At 39.5% G+C, this 23,710-nt stretch overlaps 1 protein-coding gene across 4 annotated transcripts in view; it reads left to right on the plus strand.

The window, feature by feature from the left end:
- LOC114660272 (15-hydroxyprostaglandin dehydrogenase [NAD(+)]-like) overlaps positions 1-23,710 on the plus strand; it is a 44,786-nt gene that overhangs the window by 8,626 nt on the left and 12,450 nt on the right. For all 4 annotated transcript variants that reach the window (XM_028812871.2, XM_028812870.2, XM_051933933.1 and 1 more), the window contains exons 4-6: positions 3,139-3,245; positions 16,338-16,428; positions 16,975-17,051. In XM_028812871.2, coding sequence (XP_028668704.2) covers positions 3,139-3,245; positions 16,338-16,428; positions 16,975-17,051 — 275 coding nt within the window. The remainder of the gene's footprint in view (positions 1-3,138; positions 3,246-16,337; positions 16,429-16,974; positions 17,052-23,710) is intronic.

Consider the following 23,710-nt stretch of genomic DNA (forward strand, 5'->3'; position numbering starts at 1 on the left):
AAGAATATATCAATTTTTACTAAAATTAATTAATGCTATGTGAATCCTATTTGTTCAATCACCTTTCATATGACAGGCTATCCCCACAGTTATACTGGTAAATTCTCAGGCCAAGTGCATTTGTGAATAAAACCCAAGAAAGTAAATTTTCAATTCAATTCAATTCAATTTTATTTGTCATTCAGCAGAACATCCAAGATGTGCTGCAGAACGAAAATACGATGCACAAGACATTAATAAAAACACATAGTTAAAATCAATTGCATTCAATTAAAAGTGCAGGAAGATTCTGATTAAAGATGCACAAAAATTCTGATTAGAAGTGCATAAAAAATTCTAATTAAAAGTGCATAAGAGTCTAAATTGAAAATACATAAAATTCTGAATTAAAAATGCCTACAATAAAATACAAAAATGCTTCATTTAAAAGATGAATGGCAGTAGGAAAAAAACTGTTTTTAAACCTGGTAGTTCTACATTTCAGGCTGCAGTACCTTCTGCTTGAGGGCATGAGGGAAAAGAGTTCAGAGGCAGGATAAGTTGGGTCTCTAGAAATCCGCACAACTCTGGCCAGACGGCGTTGTTTTGCCAAATCTTGTACATTAGGCAACGGGGCTCCAATGATCCTCTCCGCAGCCCTCACCACTTTCCTCAGTGCTTTCCAGTCCGAAGCGCTGCAGCTCTCCTGCCACAGAGAGGTGCTGCTGGTTAGCACGCTCTCTATGGTCCCTCTGTAAAAAGTGGTGAGGACTGACTTACTGAGATGGGCCCTCTTTAGCCTCCGCAGAAAGATCAAGCGCTGGTGAGCTTTCTTGATGACGGAGGAGGTGTGCAGAGACCAAGTGAGGTTGTTCGTCACATTAACTCCCAGGAACTTAGTAGACTGCACAATTTCCACAGCAGTGTTCTTAATGTAGACCGGGATGTGTATCAGCTGTTTCTTCCTGAAGTCGATCACCAGTTCTTTTGTTTTTTCGACATTCAGTATCAGATTGTTTTTATCACACCATTCCACAAATGACTTCACCTCCTCTCTGTAATCCCCCTCCCCGTCACCTCGAATGAGACCCACCACTGTTGTGTCGTCCGCATACTTAATAATTTGGTTTGTGCTGAACTTGGCACAACAATCATGGGTCATGAGCGTGAAGAGGAGGGGACTTAGAACACACCCCTGTGGAGAACCTGTGCTCAAGGAGATGGTATCTGATTTATTCTTTCCTACCCGTACGTACTGTGGCCTATCCATTAGAAAGTCCAATATCCAGTTTTGCAGAGGTATGCCCAGTCCCAATGGGCCCAGTTTGCTGATCAAATTCTGAGGGATGATGGTATTAAAAGCCGAACTAAAATCAACAAACAGCATGCGGACCATAGCGTCTGTATTCTCCAGATGTTCCAATGAAAAATGGAGTGCAATAGATATGGCATCCTCTGTGGCACGGTTGGAGCGGAAGGCGAATTGGAGTGGGTCTATTGAGGAGGGTAGGACAGAAGTAATGTGGTCCTTGATCAGCCTCTCGAAACATTTCATCACTATTGATGTTAAGGCTACAGGGCGATAGTCATTCATGGTTGTGACTATGGGTTTTTTCGGAACTGGGATGATTTCTGAGGTTTTAAAGCAAGATGGCACAACAGCCTGACACAGAGAGATGTTAAATATATCCGTAAGGACATGTGTCAGCTGCTCCGCACATCCTTTGAGTACACAACCTGGTATCTGGTCTGGTCCCGCAGCTTTCCTTGGATTAATTTTCCTCAAAGTCCGTAGAACATCATCCGGTTCCAGACACAGTGCCTTCTCATCAGGATGAGGGGTGGCCTTGATGTATCATTCAATGCTTCAAACCATCCAAAGTACTTATTTAGGTCATTCAGGAAGTTTACCCTGGTTATGGCCTAGAATAATAAAGGAATGTCCTGGGTTATCAACATTTCATAGCTCATGTCCACAGATGTTGGACACTGGACAATTTTTGGATAACTTTTAGAATCCTACTGACTCTGGAAATTGTTGGATTCCCCAAGTTTGTGGGAATTTATTTCTCTATGAAGAAACGGCTTACTAATATTTATAAGAAACATCTTATATGCAATCTTAACATTTTGTTTTTGCATTCACAAAGAATGTATTGTAACTTGTAACAGTTTGGTCTCCCTTTCTTTCATTATAATTTCAAATCTTTTCTTATGCACTCATTTTATTTTGTGAACCTGCTTAATCCAGCCTTTGGGTCATGGGTAAGCAGAACCTAGCAGCATCAGACACAAGGCAGGAACCAACCGTTTACCTGGCCCGGCTCCATGGTAGGCCAAAAGAGGGCATCTCCATCTCAATGTAACTGTTTCCACTCTATTTTTTAATGAGTTTGCTTGTTTGCACCATGTGAATTGAGCAGAAACACATTGACTCTGATTAAATTCCCATTCAACACTGAAAGAGATGATAAAACAGCAGTTTTTGTAGCATATGCAGGGTGAACATAGCCATGGAGATTGCAGCAGCATGAAAGTAGCTGTGCTGAAGAGAGTGATAAGTTGGACTGGAAAATAATAAAAAGAAAGTGAAGAGCACTCTGGAGATGGCAGTCCCCTTGAGGAGTTTAAAGTGCCTCACAGGGTGTCTGCTCTGGACAGCAGTACAAATTATGCAGGGTCCCAGCCACAAAAGATCTAATCAATGGTCTTTCAAGGACTTGCGTCTGTGTGTCAGTCCTTTCTCCACTACACCTAAAGCTGTTCCAGTGTGTTGAATCTGTGAAGGTGAATGTTATAAAGAGTCAGATATACACATACTGTATAATGTTTTGTCTAAGCAGAGGACATTAATAGCATAATTAAATATCAGTTAACTAATCTGACTCATTTTATAATACAGTATCAATGACACCTGTTGCTGATCATGAGATGTGGATGGCCAGATGTTTCAGTGACTGAATGTTCCCCACATTGAACTGGTGTTCCATCCTGTGCTAGTTAGTCCCTGCACTGCTCTCATGCTGCTGGTCCTCTTCCCTCGACTTTTACTAGAGATGAAATGGGTACAGATAATGGCAGGATTAATGACATTGAAAAAGTATTACAGACTTAATGAAGAGCTCAAACTTAACTTGATGTTTTCCATTTGTATTTCAGATGCCTTTAATAAAGTAAAAGAGACTTATGGAAGGTTGGACATCATGTGCAATAATGCAGGGATAATAAATGAGAGTGACTGGGAAAAAACTGTCGCCTTGAACTTGGTACTGTGAAATTTGCTCATTTTATAGGCACTGGCTTTTAACTTTAGTCACAACATGTAATGTAAATGATAGTCTACCATGTGACACAAAGATCACTTGCATGATGAATTTCCTTTTGAAACATTTCTGTTTTTGTTCTGACTGACAAAATGCTCTACCCAGGAACAGAATTCCCAAAAATACTTGGTTGACTGATTCAAAAAAATATATTCACAATAGGCATGAGACAGCATTTCAGTATATTGAATTTTAAAATAGCAAAAAACTGCTAGAAGAAAAACTGGGCACCTGTATTGTGCATTTCTGACATTACCACGTGACTAAAATGAAACACTAAGGCAAACAAAAATGTCTTTTGTCAAAAGCAGGCGATTTAAAAATCTGATTGAAAAGCTAGAACTAAGGTATAAAATACCATTCTGACTGCACATTAGTAGATTCACTGTCTGTATAATGTGAAGGTAAAAGTTGTTGGTGCACAACATAGACATAACCATTGTCATAGATGTCCAGGGCCCTTGTCCAGCTGGGACACCTCTGCTATGAGGGACCGGGGCAGCCAATGTGGACAGAACTGTACCTCCCCCGAAACACAAGATGGCAGCCCCCCTGAGTGGCAGCCGCACCTCGGACTCCCGCAGGGTTTCATGGGAGATGGAGTCTGATACAGTTCTGTTGGGATGCGGGGGCAATAATTGACAGGTGGCCCCCACATCTTGAGGGACCACCCAAAAAACACACTGAACAGAACAGAGGCGACTTACATAAACAAAATCCCACCTAAAGAATGATGCACATACACAACATAAATCAAAAATGAATAAAAGAGACATAAAACTTGAAATTGAACCCCAGCCAGGAGAGGAACCCTAGGTGAGATATGACAATGAGTGAGTGTTGTCAAGTGCCTGGGATATTATGGAGAGGTCTCATATTCATGCATAGTGATGATATTCATATCTTTTTTTTTTTTGAAATCTTAAATCCTGTATATTCATCATAGATCTAGTAAGGAACCACAGTTGACAGATTTATAAGGAAGTCCAGCAGGAGTTAAAAGAGCAGCCATTCTTGGAGTAATATTTGATGTTAACTCAGAAAACAAATTCCTTTATATATGAATGGTTTTGCACTGCAGTAACTTTATAGGGTTATTATCACATTTACAATCTGCAGTGAAAGTCTTACTTGCCTGCACTAATCAACATGCCTCATGATACTACAGTGCAAATATTTATTTTAATATTTAAGACTGTTTTATTTTAATAAAAAATAAAATGTTTATAAAAACTTGTTTAAAACGTTTGCAGTGATTTGATTTAAGCATGCCTCATAATAACACTAAACACTCAAGTACATTCCTGTACAAGTACATTTATAAAAAATTTGATATCATGGGCTAAGTGTATTGTCTCATGCCTAATAGAGAATATATAAACATTAAATATTTAAACTAAACAATACTTACAAAAAAAAATAAGTGATTAAAAGACAACAGAAATGACAATTACAGGAAAATATACATAAGGGATCAGATCAGGGCTGAAACATGACTTGACTTTCACCTTTTATTGGAAGGAAAGTAGAAGGAACTGAGAATGTACCTTTTTAACTAGTCCTCCTTATATGCCTTGCTCTGTGCAGCAGTCGTCAATTATTGTGAATGTACAAGTAAAAGGATTTTGCTTTACTTGTCTAAAATAAGGAACAAATGAAGAGAACAATTTAGAGAAGTTACTGCTATCTGCTACTCCATTAAAGGATCATTTTCTATTCGAGCTCTTTCTTAATTTGCAGTCTTAAGTTTATAGAAGTCATTATGTATCTTGACCTGCAAAGATCATGTTTTATTAATAATATGGCTGCATATTTTGATCAACTCTCATAAACCTGGGATTCTCTCAACACACTTATTTACAAGTCAGAAATTTGTTAGAATAGAATCTGCCTAATTTCCCTAAGCATCGATTAATGTTCATACTTAAAAACATTTTAGCTGATAATGAGGAGTAATAGTAGTAGTAATAGAGAAATAGTAGTATTGCCAGACTTAATTAATGTCATGTTGCTCACTGATGACGATCTTAGGCAACACAAAGAAAGGGACCTTTCTATTAATATCTCAGGAAAGGATCAGAATTTAGTTATTTACAACATTCATTCTTTTTCAATCTGTGCAAGACACATTGCAGTTTATCTCACAATTGTACACCAGATACACCACTCCAGAATAAAAGATTGGACCTTAACGGTTAACAGTGCCATGAGACTTGTTATGTTTAGACTGTCCCAAATGAATACCTTTCTAGGTGAAGATATGTGCTTACTGTATCTATCAGATAGCGTCGGATTCACACTCATCCCAAATCCTTTCACAGAACTGTTAACAGTAATACCAGATGACTGGACTGTCTAGTAATAAACCCGCTATGATTTTTCTATACTACATTACTAGGGTGTTGACAGATCTTGCTGAAGAAACTTAATGCAGTATGTATAGGTCAGCAGGAAAAATGATATATTAAATAAATGTCATGTTTTTTTGTTTGGAACTGAGCAGAGCTTCTTTAGAATCTGGCAAGAATTCAATAATGTTACTCTAAAAGGAATCTGCTTGGCTCCTGCCAACAGTTCTGTTTAACCTTTCTAGTTTTAATCAGCATGAGTAGGTTTAACAATGTTATGTTCATTACAAATTATCTCTCTGTATTGGATAGGAGTAGGGTTTTTGGTGTTCTTTAAAATAAATTAATCTTAATTCTTTGTGATTTACTAGATTGATCACTGGACTGGACGATATGGCCTGTAAATAATTTTGCAATATATATATTTTAATTTCACGATACATGATATTTCTCAGTATTTTCAAATATCCTCTAAAGTGCTTTATAAATGCTTGATTTAACCCTTTGATTCATATAATCACACCAATATGATGATTCAAATAGTTCCTGAAGGCTGCAGCATATGTCTGCATTAAATCATTCTTGTTTATGTTCATTAGGGGTTTCAATTAGAAATTTTAAACTTGTACACAAAACAGGGGGATGTCTCAACCAAGTTAAACAAAACATTTATTCAAACAAGGTTTGTACTTATAAGTACAATTACTCCACTGTAAACTTGCACTACAGTTATAATATTGCACAACCTGTGCCACTTAATAAAGCGCGTATGATGACAATATCATTTTTAAGATGAAATGCAGCAAAATATGTTGCTTATAGTATACAGATAAAACTTTAACTTCATTTAAATAATCTGTATTGTTAATAATTAAACATGTGAGGACACAGTGCTGCAGCGCTAGCTAGTTCACGGATAGCTCCTGCCTTGCGCTGTATTATTGCTGGTGCTGACGCGACACTGGAAGGATAGATGGATAGAATAAGTAAACATGTACTACGAAGATATTTCAGTGTTCCTTAAAAGTTTTGAAGAATCGGCGTTCTAAGCTTACAGATGGCTTAACATCTATTACAGAGCTGATTGTGTGGCGATTGGGTATTTGGAGAAAGAAAAGTAAGGACAGGAGTTGGAGGTTAGTACATTTGAAAGAGACAGTACTTCTGTAATAAATTATTTCATCGAAGGTCACGCATGGCACAGCAAGCCTCTTGCGTGAGATATGAACAATCACTGTGCCACCGTGTTCCCATGTTTAATAACATGCTTTCATTCCTATCATCATGAAAAAGATATCACGTATACATCTCAGTATGTTAATTATTCAGAGAGCTGTAATATCACGAATGTAATGGATTCTGTGTCCTGTCTGAGAAAGAGAAAGAACGGAAGCATGTAGTGATTCACACACATAGAGCACATAGAAGATCAAACACAGAACAAAGCATTTAACGTGCTACTTTAGTTATGATGGGATTTGAGAAACTAGTAAATTAAACGATTTTAAGATGAAGTTTATGATGTTCTACTTTAATGACAAAATAAACTACGTGATTAAAGTGGAAATTTCGAGATTAAAATTGACATTTCGTGCTTTTTTCCCCACTGTGTGCCTATTTTTTTTCTCTGTACCCTAATAAGCTTTCATATGACACTCAGATGGTCCGCTACGAGTCGCCTTTTCATGCTGACTTTGATATGTGACAACTTCTTTTTTATTTCGGGCACTGTGTGACTTTGTGAACTTGAGCTTTCGAGTTTCTCCGACACTATGTCACTCGATCAACTTTCTTTTGTTGATTATACCACTGTTTAAACCAAAAAATAGTAAGTTTTTCCTTTGCCTCCACTTGGTATTCGCTGCAATTCTTATATTTTCCCCCGTGCTTTTCCCATTGTCTTTTCACAGAAGGCTATTTATATCGATTTGCATATTGAAAGAGACATAATTCTGGGAGGAGTTGGGGCGGGACAGAAGGCGCGTGCACATGCGTTACTTTTCACGCTGATCGGGATTTATGTAGTGGAAGAATGTGAAAGTTTGTGTAAGCACAGATTCCTGCATCTGGATTTTTCTGTGCGTACGCACATTCCCGCTTTTGTGCTTACGCCATGTTATAGTGTGAGTTCTACGCACAGCGTTATAAATGAGGCCCCAGCAGGGGGGTATTTTCCGTACATCGCTTAAATCATCCGAGATCAGATGCCTCATCTTGGATGAGTTAATGCCAGTGAAACTCATCCGGGATAAGTCGGTTTTTCAAACGCAGCCGTGTAGTAGATTAGTTTAGCTGGATCTAATCATCCGAGATGAATGCGCGCGCCCGCGCTGAGTGAAAAGCCCATATATATTGAGTCTAGAAAACATGATCAGCAAGTATTTGATAGGCTGCAACAAAATGATGAAAGAACGGGCGCATTTTTTTTTCTCTTCACACAAGCGGAGCAAGACCTTTTATTCGAAGAACATGAAGAATTTCAAGATTTCATATGCAAAAGGGGTAACACTGCAAAAGCAGCCCAAACCAGAAAAGACGGCTGGCAAAAAGTGGCCGACAAATTAAACGCTAAGTAATGTGCATTGTACTTACTGAAAGCAGCGTTTCATTTCCTATGTGTCACATTAATTATTATTTAACTAGCAAAATACCCGCGCTTCGCAGCGGAGAAGTAGTGTGTTAAAGAGGTCATGAAAAAGTAAAGGAAACATTTTAAAAATAACGTAACATGATTGTCAATGTAATTGTGTTGTCATTGCTATGAGTGTTGCTGTCATATATATATACATATACACATATACACACACATATACACACATATACAGATATATTATATATACATATACACATATATTTTTTATATATATATTTTATATATATATATATATATATATATATATATATATATATATATATATACACATACATACATACATATACACACATAGATGCACTTACAATAACATAGAAATCAATATAAACAACATTAACATCATTATCATATGAGAATATGAAGTAATATATAAGAAGCACATTTCATATAAATATAAATTATTAAACAGTAAAATCTTCTTCTATAATTTGCTACCGTGGCTTTTCGTTGGTCTGTCCAGGATTTTAAATCACATGTAGCTTGCAAACTGTTTCACGTATTGACTTGAAATGTGGTACACATATAATACGTCACGTCTGCTATCCGCTTTATGGGTGATGAATGTATTACTCTTTTTATGTTTATTTTATTTTAGAATCAACTCCTATCTGCGCACACCAGGGCGGCCGTGGGCGGATGCGTATGGTGTATTCACTCCATGTTATCGTGCATTGCGCTGTCACTGGTATTTTGATAAAAGAATTTGAACAATATATAAGAAGCGTATAAATTATTAAACAGTAAAACATTAACATTTAAGAAGTAAAGTTACATTGAGTACTACTGCAGTGCCTTCGGGTATACCTCATTTTTTCTTTGCCCATTACATGCTTAAATGTATACATTTTTTGGTGTACCTACCCGAGAACACGCGACATATAACCGAGCGTGGGAGAAGCATGGATTTTAAACACGCGTTGAGTTCATCTGCTGGTCTCCCTCGTGGAAAAACTGTTAATGTTTGACTAAAATCTACAGCGAGTAAAACGACATTACCTCCTTTTTTTTTTTTACGATCTCTGAGATCTTGCTTTTTTCGGTTCAAGGCTTCATAAGCTCTTTTATGTTGTATGGTGTACTTATCCCAAACCATGATCTTTGAATGTTGCAAGACTTTCGCCTTGTATGTAGATCGGGGTAATTACATTCATTGCATTCCTAGTCTGAATCACAATCTGATTGTATGGGTGGTTACCTGGCACTGTAGGGTTGCCACCCGTCCTTTAAAATACGGAATCGTGCCGCGTTTGAGAATGAAATTGCGCGTCCCGTTTTGAATCAATACTGGACGGGATTTATCCCGTATTTTTTGTATCATTTTTTTTTTAAAGCAGCGTCTCATGCAAATCATCCCACACGCATTTTATGAAGATGCCTCCTTTCCTACTTTTGATTGGGTAATACTTGATGTCATCGTTAGTTTGATTGGTGTTTTTAACTGTCCAGTGAGGAGGGCGTGTCTTTTAAGTACAGTCTGCAAAGTGTTGGCACTGAGATGTTGTGTCAGCGCCATAGTTGAAGCCCCTAACGTTGCGGTCAGCAAGTCGGCTAACATCCGCCATGTGCCGTCTTTCAGTTGCGAGAAGCAGATCATAGAATGGTTGAAACTGTTGCCCCTAACGTTGCGCCACGGCGTGTGCTTCGTTTATACCTCGTGTCTTCTCATTAAACTTTTATCTCGCGAATATGTTATTGCAATCCGCAGCGGGAGCGTTTCTATAAACTTAATTTAAACTTACGTTTTACACCGTGCTTTGTTTCCCTTATGAACATGCTTGTATGCTTAACTCGCTCCGTTCTCAATTGTTTAATAAATTTTTTGCTCTTCGCTGTTTGCGGCTGTTCCTCCATTTCCCCCTACTTCGTTCTTTTATCTCGCGAATATGTTATTGCAATCCTTAACGGGAGCGTTTCAATAAACTGATTGAAAATAGTTTTGCATTTACCTTTTTAGTAAAAGGCGAGCTTTTAAGCCTGAGAAATCACCCCGTAAATGCACACGTTTAATTGGACATGTGTTAATATGTATGGTTACACAGTATTAAAAGACAGTGAACAACGTCAGTTACCTTTCTTCCCGCGTTTGATAAAAGGTGAGCTTTTAAGCCTCAGAAATCACCCCGTAAATGCACACGTTTAATTGCACATGTGTTAATATGTATGCTCACACAGTATTAAAAGACAGTCAAAAATTAACGTAACTTACCTTCGTTCCCGCGTGTGACTCGTGCTGTAAATGTCTTCCTTGTTTTTAGTTCACGTGATTACGTAGGAGGCGTGATGACGCGATACGTGACTCCGCCTCCTCCATTACAGTGTATGGACAAAAAATATGTTCCAGTTATGACCATTACGCTTTGAATTTCGAAATGAAACCTGCCTAACTTTTGTAAGTAAGCTGTAAGGAATGAGCCTGCCAAATTTCAGCCTTCCACCTACACGGGAAGTTGGAGAATTAGTGATGAGTCAGTCAGTCAGTCAGTCAGTCAGTGAGTGAGTCAGTCAGTGAGGGCTTTGCCTTTTATTATTATAGATATGTCATAATTCCCGATCAAATGTGAGCACAAGGAGAACATGGGAACAGGTTAAAGTGAAGTACAAGAATATACTTCAAACTGGTAAATATTGGTATATAACTATTTAAAGAATTGTTGACATAAAGAATCATATATAATATAAAAAACATTAATTTTAAAGCTAATAAGAAGGCAGACAAGCAAAAAACAGGTGGAGGTCCACGCGGTCCAGACCTAACCCCTGCAGAAGAGTTGGCTTTCCAGCAAAATGCCCATCGCCCTGTTTCTGAGGGCATTACAGGGGGAAGCTCTTCCTCAGAACCAGTGGCAAGATGCAGTGGTCACTTCATTTCAGGTAAAGGATGGTCATTGCATATATTTGTCCTCGATGTGTGCCATAAGTATGTTCCATATAGCCCTCTTTTTTGTTGGGTCAGTTGCAGGGAATGCCCCAGAACCTGTGTCTGACCAACGAAATATTGATGAAGGCCAAATATTTGATGAAGACACTGTGTCTGATTATTCGGATCTGCGTACAATCCAGTGCCCCAATCACATTTGGAAATCCTGGGTAATGAGAATGTTAGGCTGATTGTGAGATTCTTCATGGAACTGTGGGTGTTTTTGCCTGTGTTGCCTACCTGCAATGGCATGAAATGCCTCTTTTATTGTCTGCACACGCAGGCGTCCAGGAAACACTCTGAAAACCCGAAGGAAATATTTCAGAGCCAAACAAACTTTATGAATTGCCTGGCAAACTGCACTTTTAGATAGATTTTCCGCATCGCCTACAGTTTATAAAAAAGTGCCGCTTGCAAAAAACCTCAAAGCAATGCATACTCTCTGTGTGGTTGTGACAGCCCAACTTCACCTAGTTTGACTTCGAATATAAAGTGCTAATAAATCTTTGAGGTACAATATTCCCCCTCGGCTAAAGCGGTATCTTTCGAAAAGAATTTCCTCCGGAAGCAATAAAGGATCATGCAGATCGCGCAAAACCCTATCTATATGAAATTCATCCATCCATCCATCCATTGTCTCCCGCTTATCCGAGGTCGGGTCGCGGGGGCAGCAGCTTGAGCAGAGATGCCCAGACTTCCCTCTCCCCGGCCACTTCTCTAGCTCTTCCGGGAGAATCCCAAGGCGTTCCCAGGCCAGTCGAGAGACATAGTCCCTCCAGCGTGTCCTGGGTCTTCCCCAGGGCCTCCTCCCGGTTGGACGTGCCCGGAACACCTCACCAGGGAGGCGTCCAGGAGGCATCCTGATCAGATGCCCGAGCCACCTCATCTGACTCCTCTCGATGCGGAGGAGCAGCGGCTCTACTCTGAGCCCCTCCCGGATGACTGAGCTTCTCACCCTATCTTTAAGGGAAAGCCCAGACACCCTGCGGAGGAAACTCATTTCAGCTGCTTGTATTCGCGATCTCGTTCTTTCGGTCACTACCCATAGCTCATGACCATAGGTGAGGGTAGGAACATAGATCGACTGGTAAATTGAGAGCTTCGCCTTGCGGCTCAGCTCCTTTTTCACCACGACAGACCGATGCAATGCCCGCATTACTGCGGATGCCGCACCGATCCGCCTGTCGATCTCATGCTCCATTCTTCCCTCACTCGTGAACAAGACCCCGAGATACTTGAACTCCTCCACTTGGGGCAGGATCTCGCTACCAACCGTGAGAGGGCACTCCACCCTTTTCCGGCTGAGGACCATGGTCTCGGATTTGGAGGTGCTGATTCTCATCCCAGCCGCTTCACACTCGGCTGCGAACTGATCCAGAGAGAGCTGAAGATCACGGCCTGATGAAGCAAACAGGACAACATCATCTGCAAAAAGCAGTGACCCAATCCTTAGCCCACCAAACCGGACCCCCTCAACACCCTGGCTGCGCCTAGAAATTCGGTCCATAAAAGTTATGAACAGAATCGGTGACAAAGGGCAGCCCTGGCGGAGTCCAACTCTCACTGGAAACGGGTTCGACTTACTGCCGGCAATGCGGACCAAGCTCTGGCACCGATCGTACAGGGACTGAACAGCCCTTATCAGGGGGGCCGGTACCCCATACTCTCGGAGTACCCCCCACAGGATTCCCCAAGGGACACGGTCGAATGCCTTTTCTAAGTCCACAAAACACATGTAGACTGGTTGGGCAAACTCCCATGCACCCTCCAGGACCCTGCTAAGGGTATAGAGCTGGTCCACTGTTCCGCGACCAGGACGAAAACCACACTGTTCCTCCTGAATCCGAGGCTCGACTATCCGACGGACCCTCCTCTCCAGGACCCCTGAATAGACTTTTCCAGGGAGGCTGAGGAGTGTGATCCCTCTGTAGTTGGAACACACCCTCCAATCCCCCTTCTTAAAGAGGGGGACCACCACCCCGGTCTGCCAATCCAGAGGCACTGTCCCTGATGTCCATGCGATGTTGCAGAGGCGTGTCAGCCAAGACAGTCCTACAACATCCAGAGCCTTGAGGAACTCCGGGCGTATCTCATCCACCCCCGGGGCCCTGCCACCAAGGAGTTTTTTGACCACCTCGGTGACCTCAGTCCCAGAGATGGGGGAGCCCACCTCTGAGTCCCCAGGCTCTGCTTCCTCATTGGAAGGCATGTTAATGGGATTGAGGAGGTCTTCGAAGTATTCCCCCCACCGACCCACAACGTCCCGAGTCGAGGTCAGCAGCGCACCATCCCCACCATATACAGTGTTGACACTGCACTGCTTCCCCTTCCTGAGACGCCGGATGGTGGACCAGAATCTCCTCGAAGCCGTCCGAAAGTCATTCTCCATGGCCTCCCCAAACTCCTCCCACGCCCGAGTTTTTGCCTCAGCAACCACCAAAGCCGCATTCCACTTGGCCTGCCGGTACCTATCAGCTGCCTCCGGGGTCCCACAGGACAAAAGGGTCCTGTAGGACTCCTTCTTCAGCTTGACGGCATCCTTCACCGCCGGTGTCCACCAGCGGGTTCGGGGATTGCCGCCACGACAGGCACCGACCACCTTACGGCCACAGCTCCGGTCAGCTGCCTCAACAATAGAGGCACGGAACATGGCCCATTCGGACTCAATGTCCCCCACCTCCCTCGGGATGTGGTCGAAGTTCTGCCGGAGGTGGGAGTTGAAGCTACTTCTGACAGGGGGCTCTGCCAGACGTTCCCAGCAGACCCTCACAACACGTTTGGGCCTACCACGCCTGACCGGCATCCTCCCCCACCATCGAAGCCAACTCACCACCAGGTGGTGATCAGTTGACAGCTCCGCCCCTCTCTTCACCCGAGTGTCCAAGACATGTGGCCGCAAGTCCGACGACACGACCACAAAGTCGATCATCGAACTGAGGCCTAGGGTGTCCTGGTGCCAAGTGCACATATGAACACCCTTATGCTTGAACATGGTGTTCGTTATGGACAATCCGTGACGAGCACAGAAGTCCAATAACAAAACACCGCTCGGGTTCAGATCAGGGGGGCCATTCCTCCCAATCACGCCCTTCCAGGTCTCACTGTCATTGCCCACGTGAGCATTGAAGTCTCCCAGCAGAACGAGGGAGTCCCCAGAAGGTATTCCCTCTAGCACCCCCTCCAGGGACTCCAAAAAGGGTGGGTACTCCGAACTGCTGTTCGGTGCATACGCACAAACAACAGTTAGGACCCGTCCCCCCACCCGAAGGCGAAGGGAGGCTACCCTCTCGTCCACCGGGGTAAACCCCAATGTACAGGCTCCAAGTTGGGGGGCAATAAGTATACCCACACCTGCTCGGCGCCTCTCACCGGGGGCAACTCCAGAGTGGTAGAGAGTCCAGCCCCTCTCAAGGAGATTGGTTCCAGAGTCCAAGCTGTGCGTCGAGGTGAGTCCGACTATATCTAGCCGGAACCTCTCAACTTCGCGCACTAGCTCAGGCTCCTTCCCCTTCAGAGAGGTGACATTCATTCCACGTCCCAAGAGCCAGTTTCTGTAGCCGAGGATCGGACCGCCAAGGTCCCCGCCTTCGGCCACCACCCAACTCACACTGCACCCGACCTCCTTGGCCCCTCCCATAGGTGGTGAGCCCATGGGAAGTATATGAAATTCTCTTCTTATAATTTGCGCATCGATATCAATTGGTCGCTCATTCATGAACAGCGAAGCCATGACTGAATGAATTCCATGCACGGACACTGATTAAGTGTGTGAGCTAATCCTTGTTTACATCAAACAAACCTGCTCCGAGCAGGTTTGAGGATTTGGATGTGTTGCTATGACAATTCAGGCCAGCAGTGTTATGACGATAGACAGGCGAGCCGTTTATACCAGCCTTTTGGGTTCAAAGGGTTAAAAAATCATGCCACTATTTGTACTCGATATGCGTGATATAGTCATTTATTGCATCCCACGTAGAATAAGCTGCGATGTATCAAGTATTTTCGATCTATCACCCAGCTCTAATTTGTAATCAAGTTCAACTTTTTCATTAGTGCACAGTACTTCGTCTACATCGTACAAAGAAATTCTTACTTAAATGTCTCCACAAAACAGTTGACAATAATACAATACCAAAAAAAGGACAAACACACAATCCAAGTTCATAGGGACATTATTGTTACATGTACTTGCAACATGCAACATTTCGGCCAGTCTCTGGCACCATGATCAGTGATTATTACTAATTAACCACAAAGCCCCCTTTTTCCTTCTGTAAAATATCTTCCTTAACTCAAAGACAGCATAAAGACTCATTCATTTCATTATAACCACTTGTTTGATATACAGTAGAGTCAGAATCTTTAATTCTTAGTAAATCTTTTCTGTGACACTATGCTGCAATGTAAAAATATTTCATCCATCCATTCTCTTTGTGAACATGCTTTAATATTTTAAAATAAGATGTCAATTTATCTGTAGCTATGTTTTTTAGGCATTATTATTCATAAGTGTATAAATAATTAAAACAAGGAGAGTATTCTAACTGGTAATGTTATTTTGTGCACACTGCAGATTTGTGCTTTAGGTGGTTATGCATCTGTAGACAACTGAATTGAATTCCACAGGACTTAGAGTAATAAATGCAGAGTTTGGTGCTGATATTTAGTTTTACCCTCTTATTTCTTAAAGGTTTGCATTTCTCTTTTGGCATCAAACTTTTTTTTCTTTCACTTCTGTCCAGTTTCCTCCATGCACTGAACAACACCATAAAATTAACATTAACACCATTACATCCTGTGAGGAAACAGGAAATATTATGAAGTAGTTTCAGAATAGAGATGGATGGATAATTGGCAAATATCACAAATTAGCACATCTGACACAACAGTAGAAGGTGCATTCTTTTCTGATGGGAGTATTTTAGTTTAAATCTTAGTGGACAGCTTTTATTGTTAAGGACTGTGAGGTATAGCATAAAAACAAAACTGAAAATGTGTGACCAGCAGATGGAGCTGTGGTGTTTAAAGTTCAAACGTTAATGCTAAACTTTCAAAACTAAAATTAAAAGTTTCCCTTTCAGCTCAAAGCTGACATTTTTCCATTTCCTTGCTTTTAGAATGCAGTGATCAGAGGCACATATTTGGCTTTAGACCACATGAAGAATCAAACAGGAGGTGGCGTCATTGTGAATGTAGCATCAGAAGCAGGTTAGTTCAACTTTCTGTTTTCAATTGAGTTTAACATTTCTTGAATAAAACATGAGTTTAGAATATATCTGCAGAGACTTTTCATCATTATATTACCCTTGTATGTTCTGTATTTTTATCTCATGATGAATGTCCAATCTGCGTTGGGCTCTTTGTTTATGGTAAAGCCAATCTGGAGCCTATTGCTTGGCATTTGTTGGTCTGATTTGACTTAATAATATCAAAGTGTTTCATTTAAAAAAAATAGAGTGAGGGAATAAAAGGATTCGGCTACTGCTTGTGTGAACAGAGTAATAACACATTGTAAAGTGTATATCCTATTTATTTATTTATCATTTATATTTTATTTAGTTTATAAATAAAACCTTTTGGAAGTATTAAACTTTATGTGAATAAAGAATAATAACCAGGACTAACAAAATGACATAATACTGTAGATTTTCTCCTGACAGCCCTTAAAATGAGACCACCAAGACCACAGATAGTGTCTGCTTTTCCCATTTGCAAATGATTTCATTTTCTTTTTTACTCATTTCCTTCTGCCAGGTTTGGTTCCATTTATATCTGCCCCAGTCTACACGGCAACTAAATATGGAGTTGTTGGATTCTCTCAAGCAACAGCTGTGAGTGACCTAACGAAACAAAGATATATGTATCCTCTTTCTATAGATTTTAGTTATGTTAAAATTCATTCTGAAAACATTTAATAACTAGCAAAATACCCGCGCTTCGCAGCGGAGAAGTAATGTGTTAAAGAGGTTATGAAAAAAAAAGGAAACATTTTAAAAATAACGTAACATGATTGTCAATGTAATTGTGTTGTCATTGTTATGAGTGTTGCTGTCTTTTATATATATAATATGCACACACACACACATAAACATATATATACATAAACATATATATATACATATCTACATATACACATATCTACATATACATACGTATATACACATCCACATAAACATATATATACATATACAAATTTACATATCTACATAAATATATATATAGACATAGATATATACATATATACATTCACATATTATATATATATATATATACTGTATATATACATATCTACTTATTGGCTCCTGTATTTAGGATATGGCAGGTTGGATAATGGATGGATGGACATTTGTATGCATAGCCCTATTTGCCCATTTTCGTTTTTTTTCTTTCTTCAGTAATATTTCAGCAAACCCGGAGGTTGTCAGTTCAAATCCTGGTACTGACACCACTGTGTGACCCTGAGGAAGTCACTTCACCTGCCTGTGCTGCAAAAAACAAAAGTAATGTAACAAATTGTACTTGAGATGTTGTAAGTTGGTGGAATAAAGGCATAAGTCAAATAGATAAATATATATTATAGACATAGGAACTATTCATTTATTTTCAGTTAAGTCATCTGCAGCAAACTTTTATAAATGAGGGTTTCTCCTTTTTAGATAGTGCAAACTGTTTCTTCTTCATTGACGTTTTCTCTTGGAGAGCTTTTTTCATTTCATTGAAAATGAAAGCAGCAGCTGCCAAAATATGTAGCTTTCTTATTAATTTTTCAACATTGTGTAAAATAAATGTATAAAGTAACATAAAAGGTTTAAATACTGGTTATTGTTTTACACTAAAATATTACTACACAGATACAAAAAAAGTAAAATGGATATGTTCTTTTTCTTTAAGGAGATTAAATATTACTGAAGAAAGAAAAAAAAAATTAAACAGCCAAATGGGGCTATGCATATGAACTTAAAAGGTTTAAATAAAACAGAAATATATATTTTATTTTTACTTGGTTAACTTGTGGAGGGTGTATCCTGTAGGAAAGCCCTAACTGTTTTCGTGAAAGCCCGTTTCAGTCAATAAGTCTTATGTGTGTGTTTATGTATGTGTGTATATATATGTAGATATGTGTATATGTAGATATGTATATATATGTATATGTATATAAATGTTTATGTGTGTGTGTATATTATATATATAATATATATATATATATATATAAAAGACAGCAACACTTATAACAATGACAACACAATTACATTGACAATCATGTTACGTTATTTTTAAAATGTTTCCTTTTTTTTTCATAACCTCTTTAACACAGTACTTCTCTGCTGCGAAGCGTGGGTATTTTGCTAGTATATATATATATATATATATATATATATATATATATATATACATACATATACACACATACATGCAGTTTCAATAACATAGAAATCAATATAAATATTAACATCATTATCATATGAGAATATGAAGTAATATATAAGAAGCACATTTCATATAAATATAAATTATTAAACAGTAAAATCTTGTTCTGTAATTTGCTACCGTGGCAATTTGTGTGTCTGTCCAGGATTTTAAATCACCTGTAGCTCGCAAACCGTTTCACCTATTGACTTGAAATCTGGTACACATATAGTACGTCACGTCTACTATCCGCTTTATGGGTGATGATTGTATTACTCTTTTTATGTTTATTTTATTTTATTGTAGAATCAACTCCTATCTGCGCACACCAGGGCGGCCGTGGGCGGATGCGTATGGTGTATTCACTCCATGTTATCGTGCATTGCGCTGTCACTGGTATTTTGATAAAAGAATTTGAACAACATATAAGAAGCGTATAAATTATTAAACAGTAAAACATTAACATTTAAGAAGTAAAGTTAGATTAAGTACTACTGCAGTGCCCTCGGGTATACCTCATTTTTTGTTTGTCCATTACATGCTTAAATGTATACATTTTTTGGTGTACCTACCCGAGAACACGCGACATATAACCGAGCGTGGGAGAAGCATGGATTTTAAACACGCGTTGAGTTCATCTGCTGGTCTCCCTTGTGGAATAACTGGTAATGTTTGAATAAAATCTACAGCGAGTAAAACGACATTACCTCCTATTTTTTTTTTTACGATCTCTGAGATGTTGCTTTTTTCGGTTCAAGGCTTCATAAGCTCTTTTATGTTGTATGGTGTACTTATCCCAAACCATCATCTTTGAATGTTGCAAGACTTTCGCCTTGTATGTAGATCGGGGTAATTACATTCATTGCATTCCTAGTCTGAATCACAATCTGATTGTATGGGTGGTTACCTGGCACTGTAGGGTTGCCACCTGTCCTTTAAAATACGGAATCGTGCCGCATTTGACAATGAAATTGCGCGTCCCGTTTTGAATCAATACTGGACGGGATTTCTCCCGTATTTTTTTTTATCATTTTTTTTAAAGAAGCGTCTCATGCAAATCATCCCACACGCATTTTATGAAGATGCCTCCTTTCCTACTTTTGATTGGGTAATACTTGATGTCATCGTTAGTTTGATTGGTCTTTTTAACTGTCCAGTGAGGAGGGCGTGTCTTTTAAGTAGAGTGTGGAAAGTGTTGGCACTGAGATGTGGCGTCAGCGCCAGAGTTGAAGCCCCTAACGTTGCAGTCAGCAAGTCGGCTAACATCCGCCATGTGCTGTCTTTCAGTTGCGAGAAGCAGATCATAGAATGGTTGAAACTGTTGGCCCTAACGTTGCGCCACGGCGTGTGGTTCGTTTATACCTCGTGTCTTCTCATTAAACTTTTATCTCGCGAATATGTTATTGCAATCCGCAGCGGGAGCGTTTCTATAAACTTACGCTTTACACCGTGCTTTGTTTCCCTTATGAACATGCTTGAATGCTTCACTCGCTCCCTTCTCAATTGTTTAATTAATTTTTTGCTCTTCGCTGTTTGCGGCTCTTCCGTCATTTCCCCCTACTTCGTTCTTTTATCTCGCGAATATGTTATTGCAATCCTTAACGGGAGCGTTTCATTAAAGTGATTGAAAATAGTTTTGCATTTACCTTTTTAGTAAAAGGCGAGCTTTTAAGCCTGAGAAATCACCCCGTAAATGCACACGTTTAATTGCACATGTGTTAATATGTATGGTTACACAGTATTAAAAGACAGTGAACAACGTCAGTTACCTTTGTTCCCGCGTTTGATAAAAGGCGAGCTTTTAAGCCTGAGAAATCACCCCGTAAATGCACATGTTTAATTGCACGTGTTAATATGTATGCTTACACAGTATTAAAAGACAGTCAAAAATTAACGTCATTTACCTTCGTTCCCGCGTTTGACTCGTGCTGTAAATCTCTTCCTTGTTTTTAGTTTTTGTGATTACGTAGGAGGCGTGATGACGCGATACGTGACTCCGCCTCCTCCATTACAGTGTATGGACAAAAAATATGTTCCAGTTATGACCATTACGCGTAGAATTTCGAAATGAAACCTGCCTAACTTTTGTAAGTAAGCTGTAAGGAATGAGCCTGCCAAATTTCAGCCTTCCACCTACACGGGAAGTTGGAGAATTAGTGATGAGTGAGTCAGTCAGTCAGTGAGTGAGTCAGTGAGGGCTTTGCCTTTTATTAGTATAGATGCAGAAAATCTGATATGGAAAATTTGCTTTTTCATAGCACTGCTGATGCATCAATACACGTCTTTATAAAAAAAAAAAAAAAAACCTAACCAATTTTCATGAACCTCTGTCTGTCTATAACTAAATAACTGTCTTTCTACATAACCTATTCTCCAATCTCTTATTCTCCATTTAAATGTGTTTATTTTTTATATTATTCTGTATATTTGTCCATGTATATTGTATCTGTATATACTGTATGTCTCTCTCTCTCTATCCCAGATTATTTATGTATGGTGATATTAGTATAAGGGTGGCGCAGTGGTAGCACTGCTGCCTTGCAATAAGGAGACCTAGGTTCGCTTCCTGGGTCCTCCCTGTGTGGAGTTTGCATGTTCTCCCCGTGTCTACGTGGGTTTCCTCCCACAGTCCAAAGACATGCAGGTTAGGTGCATTGGTGATCCTAAATTGTCCCTAGTGTGTGCTTGGTGTGTGTGTGTGTGCGCCCTGCGGTGGGCTGACGCCCTGCCCGGGGTTTGTTCCTGCCTTGCACCCTGTGCTAGCTGGGATTGGCTCCAGCAGGCCCCCGTGACCCTGTGTTAGGATATAGCGGGTTGGATGATGGATGGATGGATATTAATATATGTAAAATATACATACACACACCCCCCATTCTGACATATGCTGTATGTCTACATCTCTCTCTCTCATATTATATATATATATATATATATATATATATATATATATATATATATATATATATATATATATATATATATAATATATAATATATACACACACACTAGGGGGCTTCCCTCGCCAACCCCACTGCCTGCACTATGTGCTAGCCTCTTTGCGGTTCTGTCGCTCATGTATGGGGATGCAGATGTACAATATAAAAAGATTTTTATTTTCATGAGAATTGCTACATATGCATAATAGAACTACTTTACATTGCAGCAACTAATTAACCATATTAAAAAAGAGTAAAATGTAATCATTTGAAAGTAATTTATGTTTCATATTGCGTTAGAATTATTTTTTGTGTAATACGATTTCATTCTGTTTGGCTTTGAGATTAACATGCAAATACTTTTTAAACTTACACTTTTACCGTAAAACTTCATTAAAAACAATTTTTTGAATTAAATTTTCATCAATATTGCATTGAATTTCAATTCTGTGTTTGGACTTTCATTGTGACAACACAGCGTATAACTGCCTGTGACTGAATTTCTTTTCTTTCTCTCTATTAAATAAAACTACTTTTTTGAATGTTTGGCTCTGAGATTTGTAAATTGTCTTTGCAAAAGCTATTCTAACTGTTAACGTTTTAATACGAATGGCATATCAAGATCTCCTTTGTTGTGTAATGTTATCAGCAGAAGATGTACTACATTACCTTTCTTGGATACATCCTTCTTTCTACATGCATTGGAAGACCGGATGGTGTTAATGGTTGTAGACATTCTTCGGGATATCTTCCACATGATCACAACCAACTGTTTCAGCATAGTCTATTGATATGCATTTAACTAATTTGCTGGGTAACCAATCGTCATTTTTGGCGTTAATTCATTTGATTTCGTTTCTCGGGGCTAGGATTGCCCGTGTACTCATTTTTTTCTGTTGATAACCCTTCATGATCAAATTCTTCAATAAGATTTGGACATAATACGTCTTCTTTAATTGGGAACTTAAAGTGAGGAAAACGTAAAAATTTATAAGAGCTGAGAGAGCAGAAACTGTCAAAAGCATTCACACGGATTAGACGTGTGATTACAGTATACGTGGTTGAATATGGTTGAGAGGAGGGCATGACTTAAAAAAATGTCATAGCCAAGGTCTAAACTCGAGGGACTTGAAAAAATCATCAAAAAAGTCTTGTCAAGTCACAGGACTTTTTTTATATAATATATATTCTGTATATATACACACACAAGCACCTCATTCTAATAAAGAGTGTCAGACCACAAGAACAAAATGTTTTAAGGATGAAATTATAAAGTCAAAAGGCAGACAAGATCAGTTAAAATGTAGGGTCAAAATTAATTGTTCAACAAAACCAAATTACTAATCATAACTCACTGCAAGAGGTTCAGTAAACTTTGAATTTTTTAAACCCAATGACACTTACAAGTGGATTTTGTAAATGTAATCCTTGTCCTTTAATGTCAGTTACCATACAACCTTGGCTTATAAACTATATAAATGACAAATGTCTTTCATACACATGCTAAAACAGTCGTGCACACACACACACACACACACACACACACACACACACACACACACACACATATTTTATATATATATATGCTGTTTCTTTACACACTTCTGCTGAATAGTTTTGATGTCTGAAAGTATATAATAACACTGTGTCAGAGAGAGAATGTGCAGCATTGTTCATAATGGCCATCAGTTTTGTCTTCATTCACTCCTCTGCTACGACCTTCAGTGAGTCATGAGTACATCCCATAACAGAGCCGGCCTTCCTAATCAGCTTGTAGATTTGGTGGGCCTCCCTTGAAGTGATGATACTGGCCCAACATTCTACAGCATAGAAAATTACCCTGGCCATCACAGATTTGTAGAACATGTACACAGTAAAGGATATCACTACCCACATTAAAGGAACGCAGTCTTCTAAGAGAGAGGAAAAAATAAAAAGGTTATGTTCTGCCCTTTCTTCTATAGTTTCACTGTATTATGTGACCACTACAGCCTGTCATTGATGTGGATACCCCAAGAACTTGTGGCAGTTACACCAGTTCTACATCCATTCCATAAATAGTGACCAGACATAAAGGCTCTTTGGTGCACTGAAAATCAATAACATAAGCAAAAACAAGGAACTGGTTATGCTACAGACAATTCTTA

Source organism: Erpetoichthys calabaricus, chromosome 11, assembly GCF_900747795.2.
Source record: "Erpetoichthys calabaricus chromosome 11, fErpCal1.3, whole genome shotgun sequence".
Taxonomy (NCBI): Eukaryota; Metazoa; Chordata; class Cladistia; order Polypteriformes; family Polypteridae; genus Erpetoichthys; species Erpetoichthys calabaricus.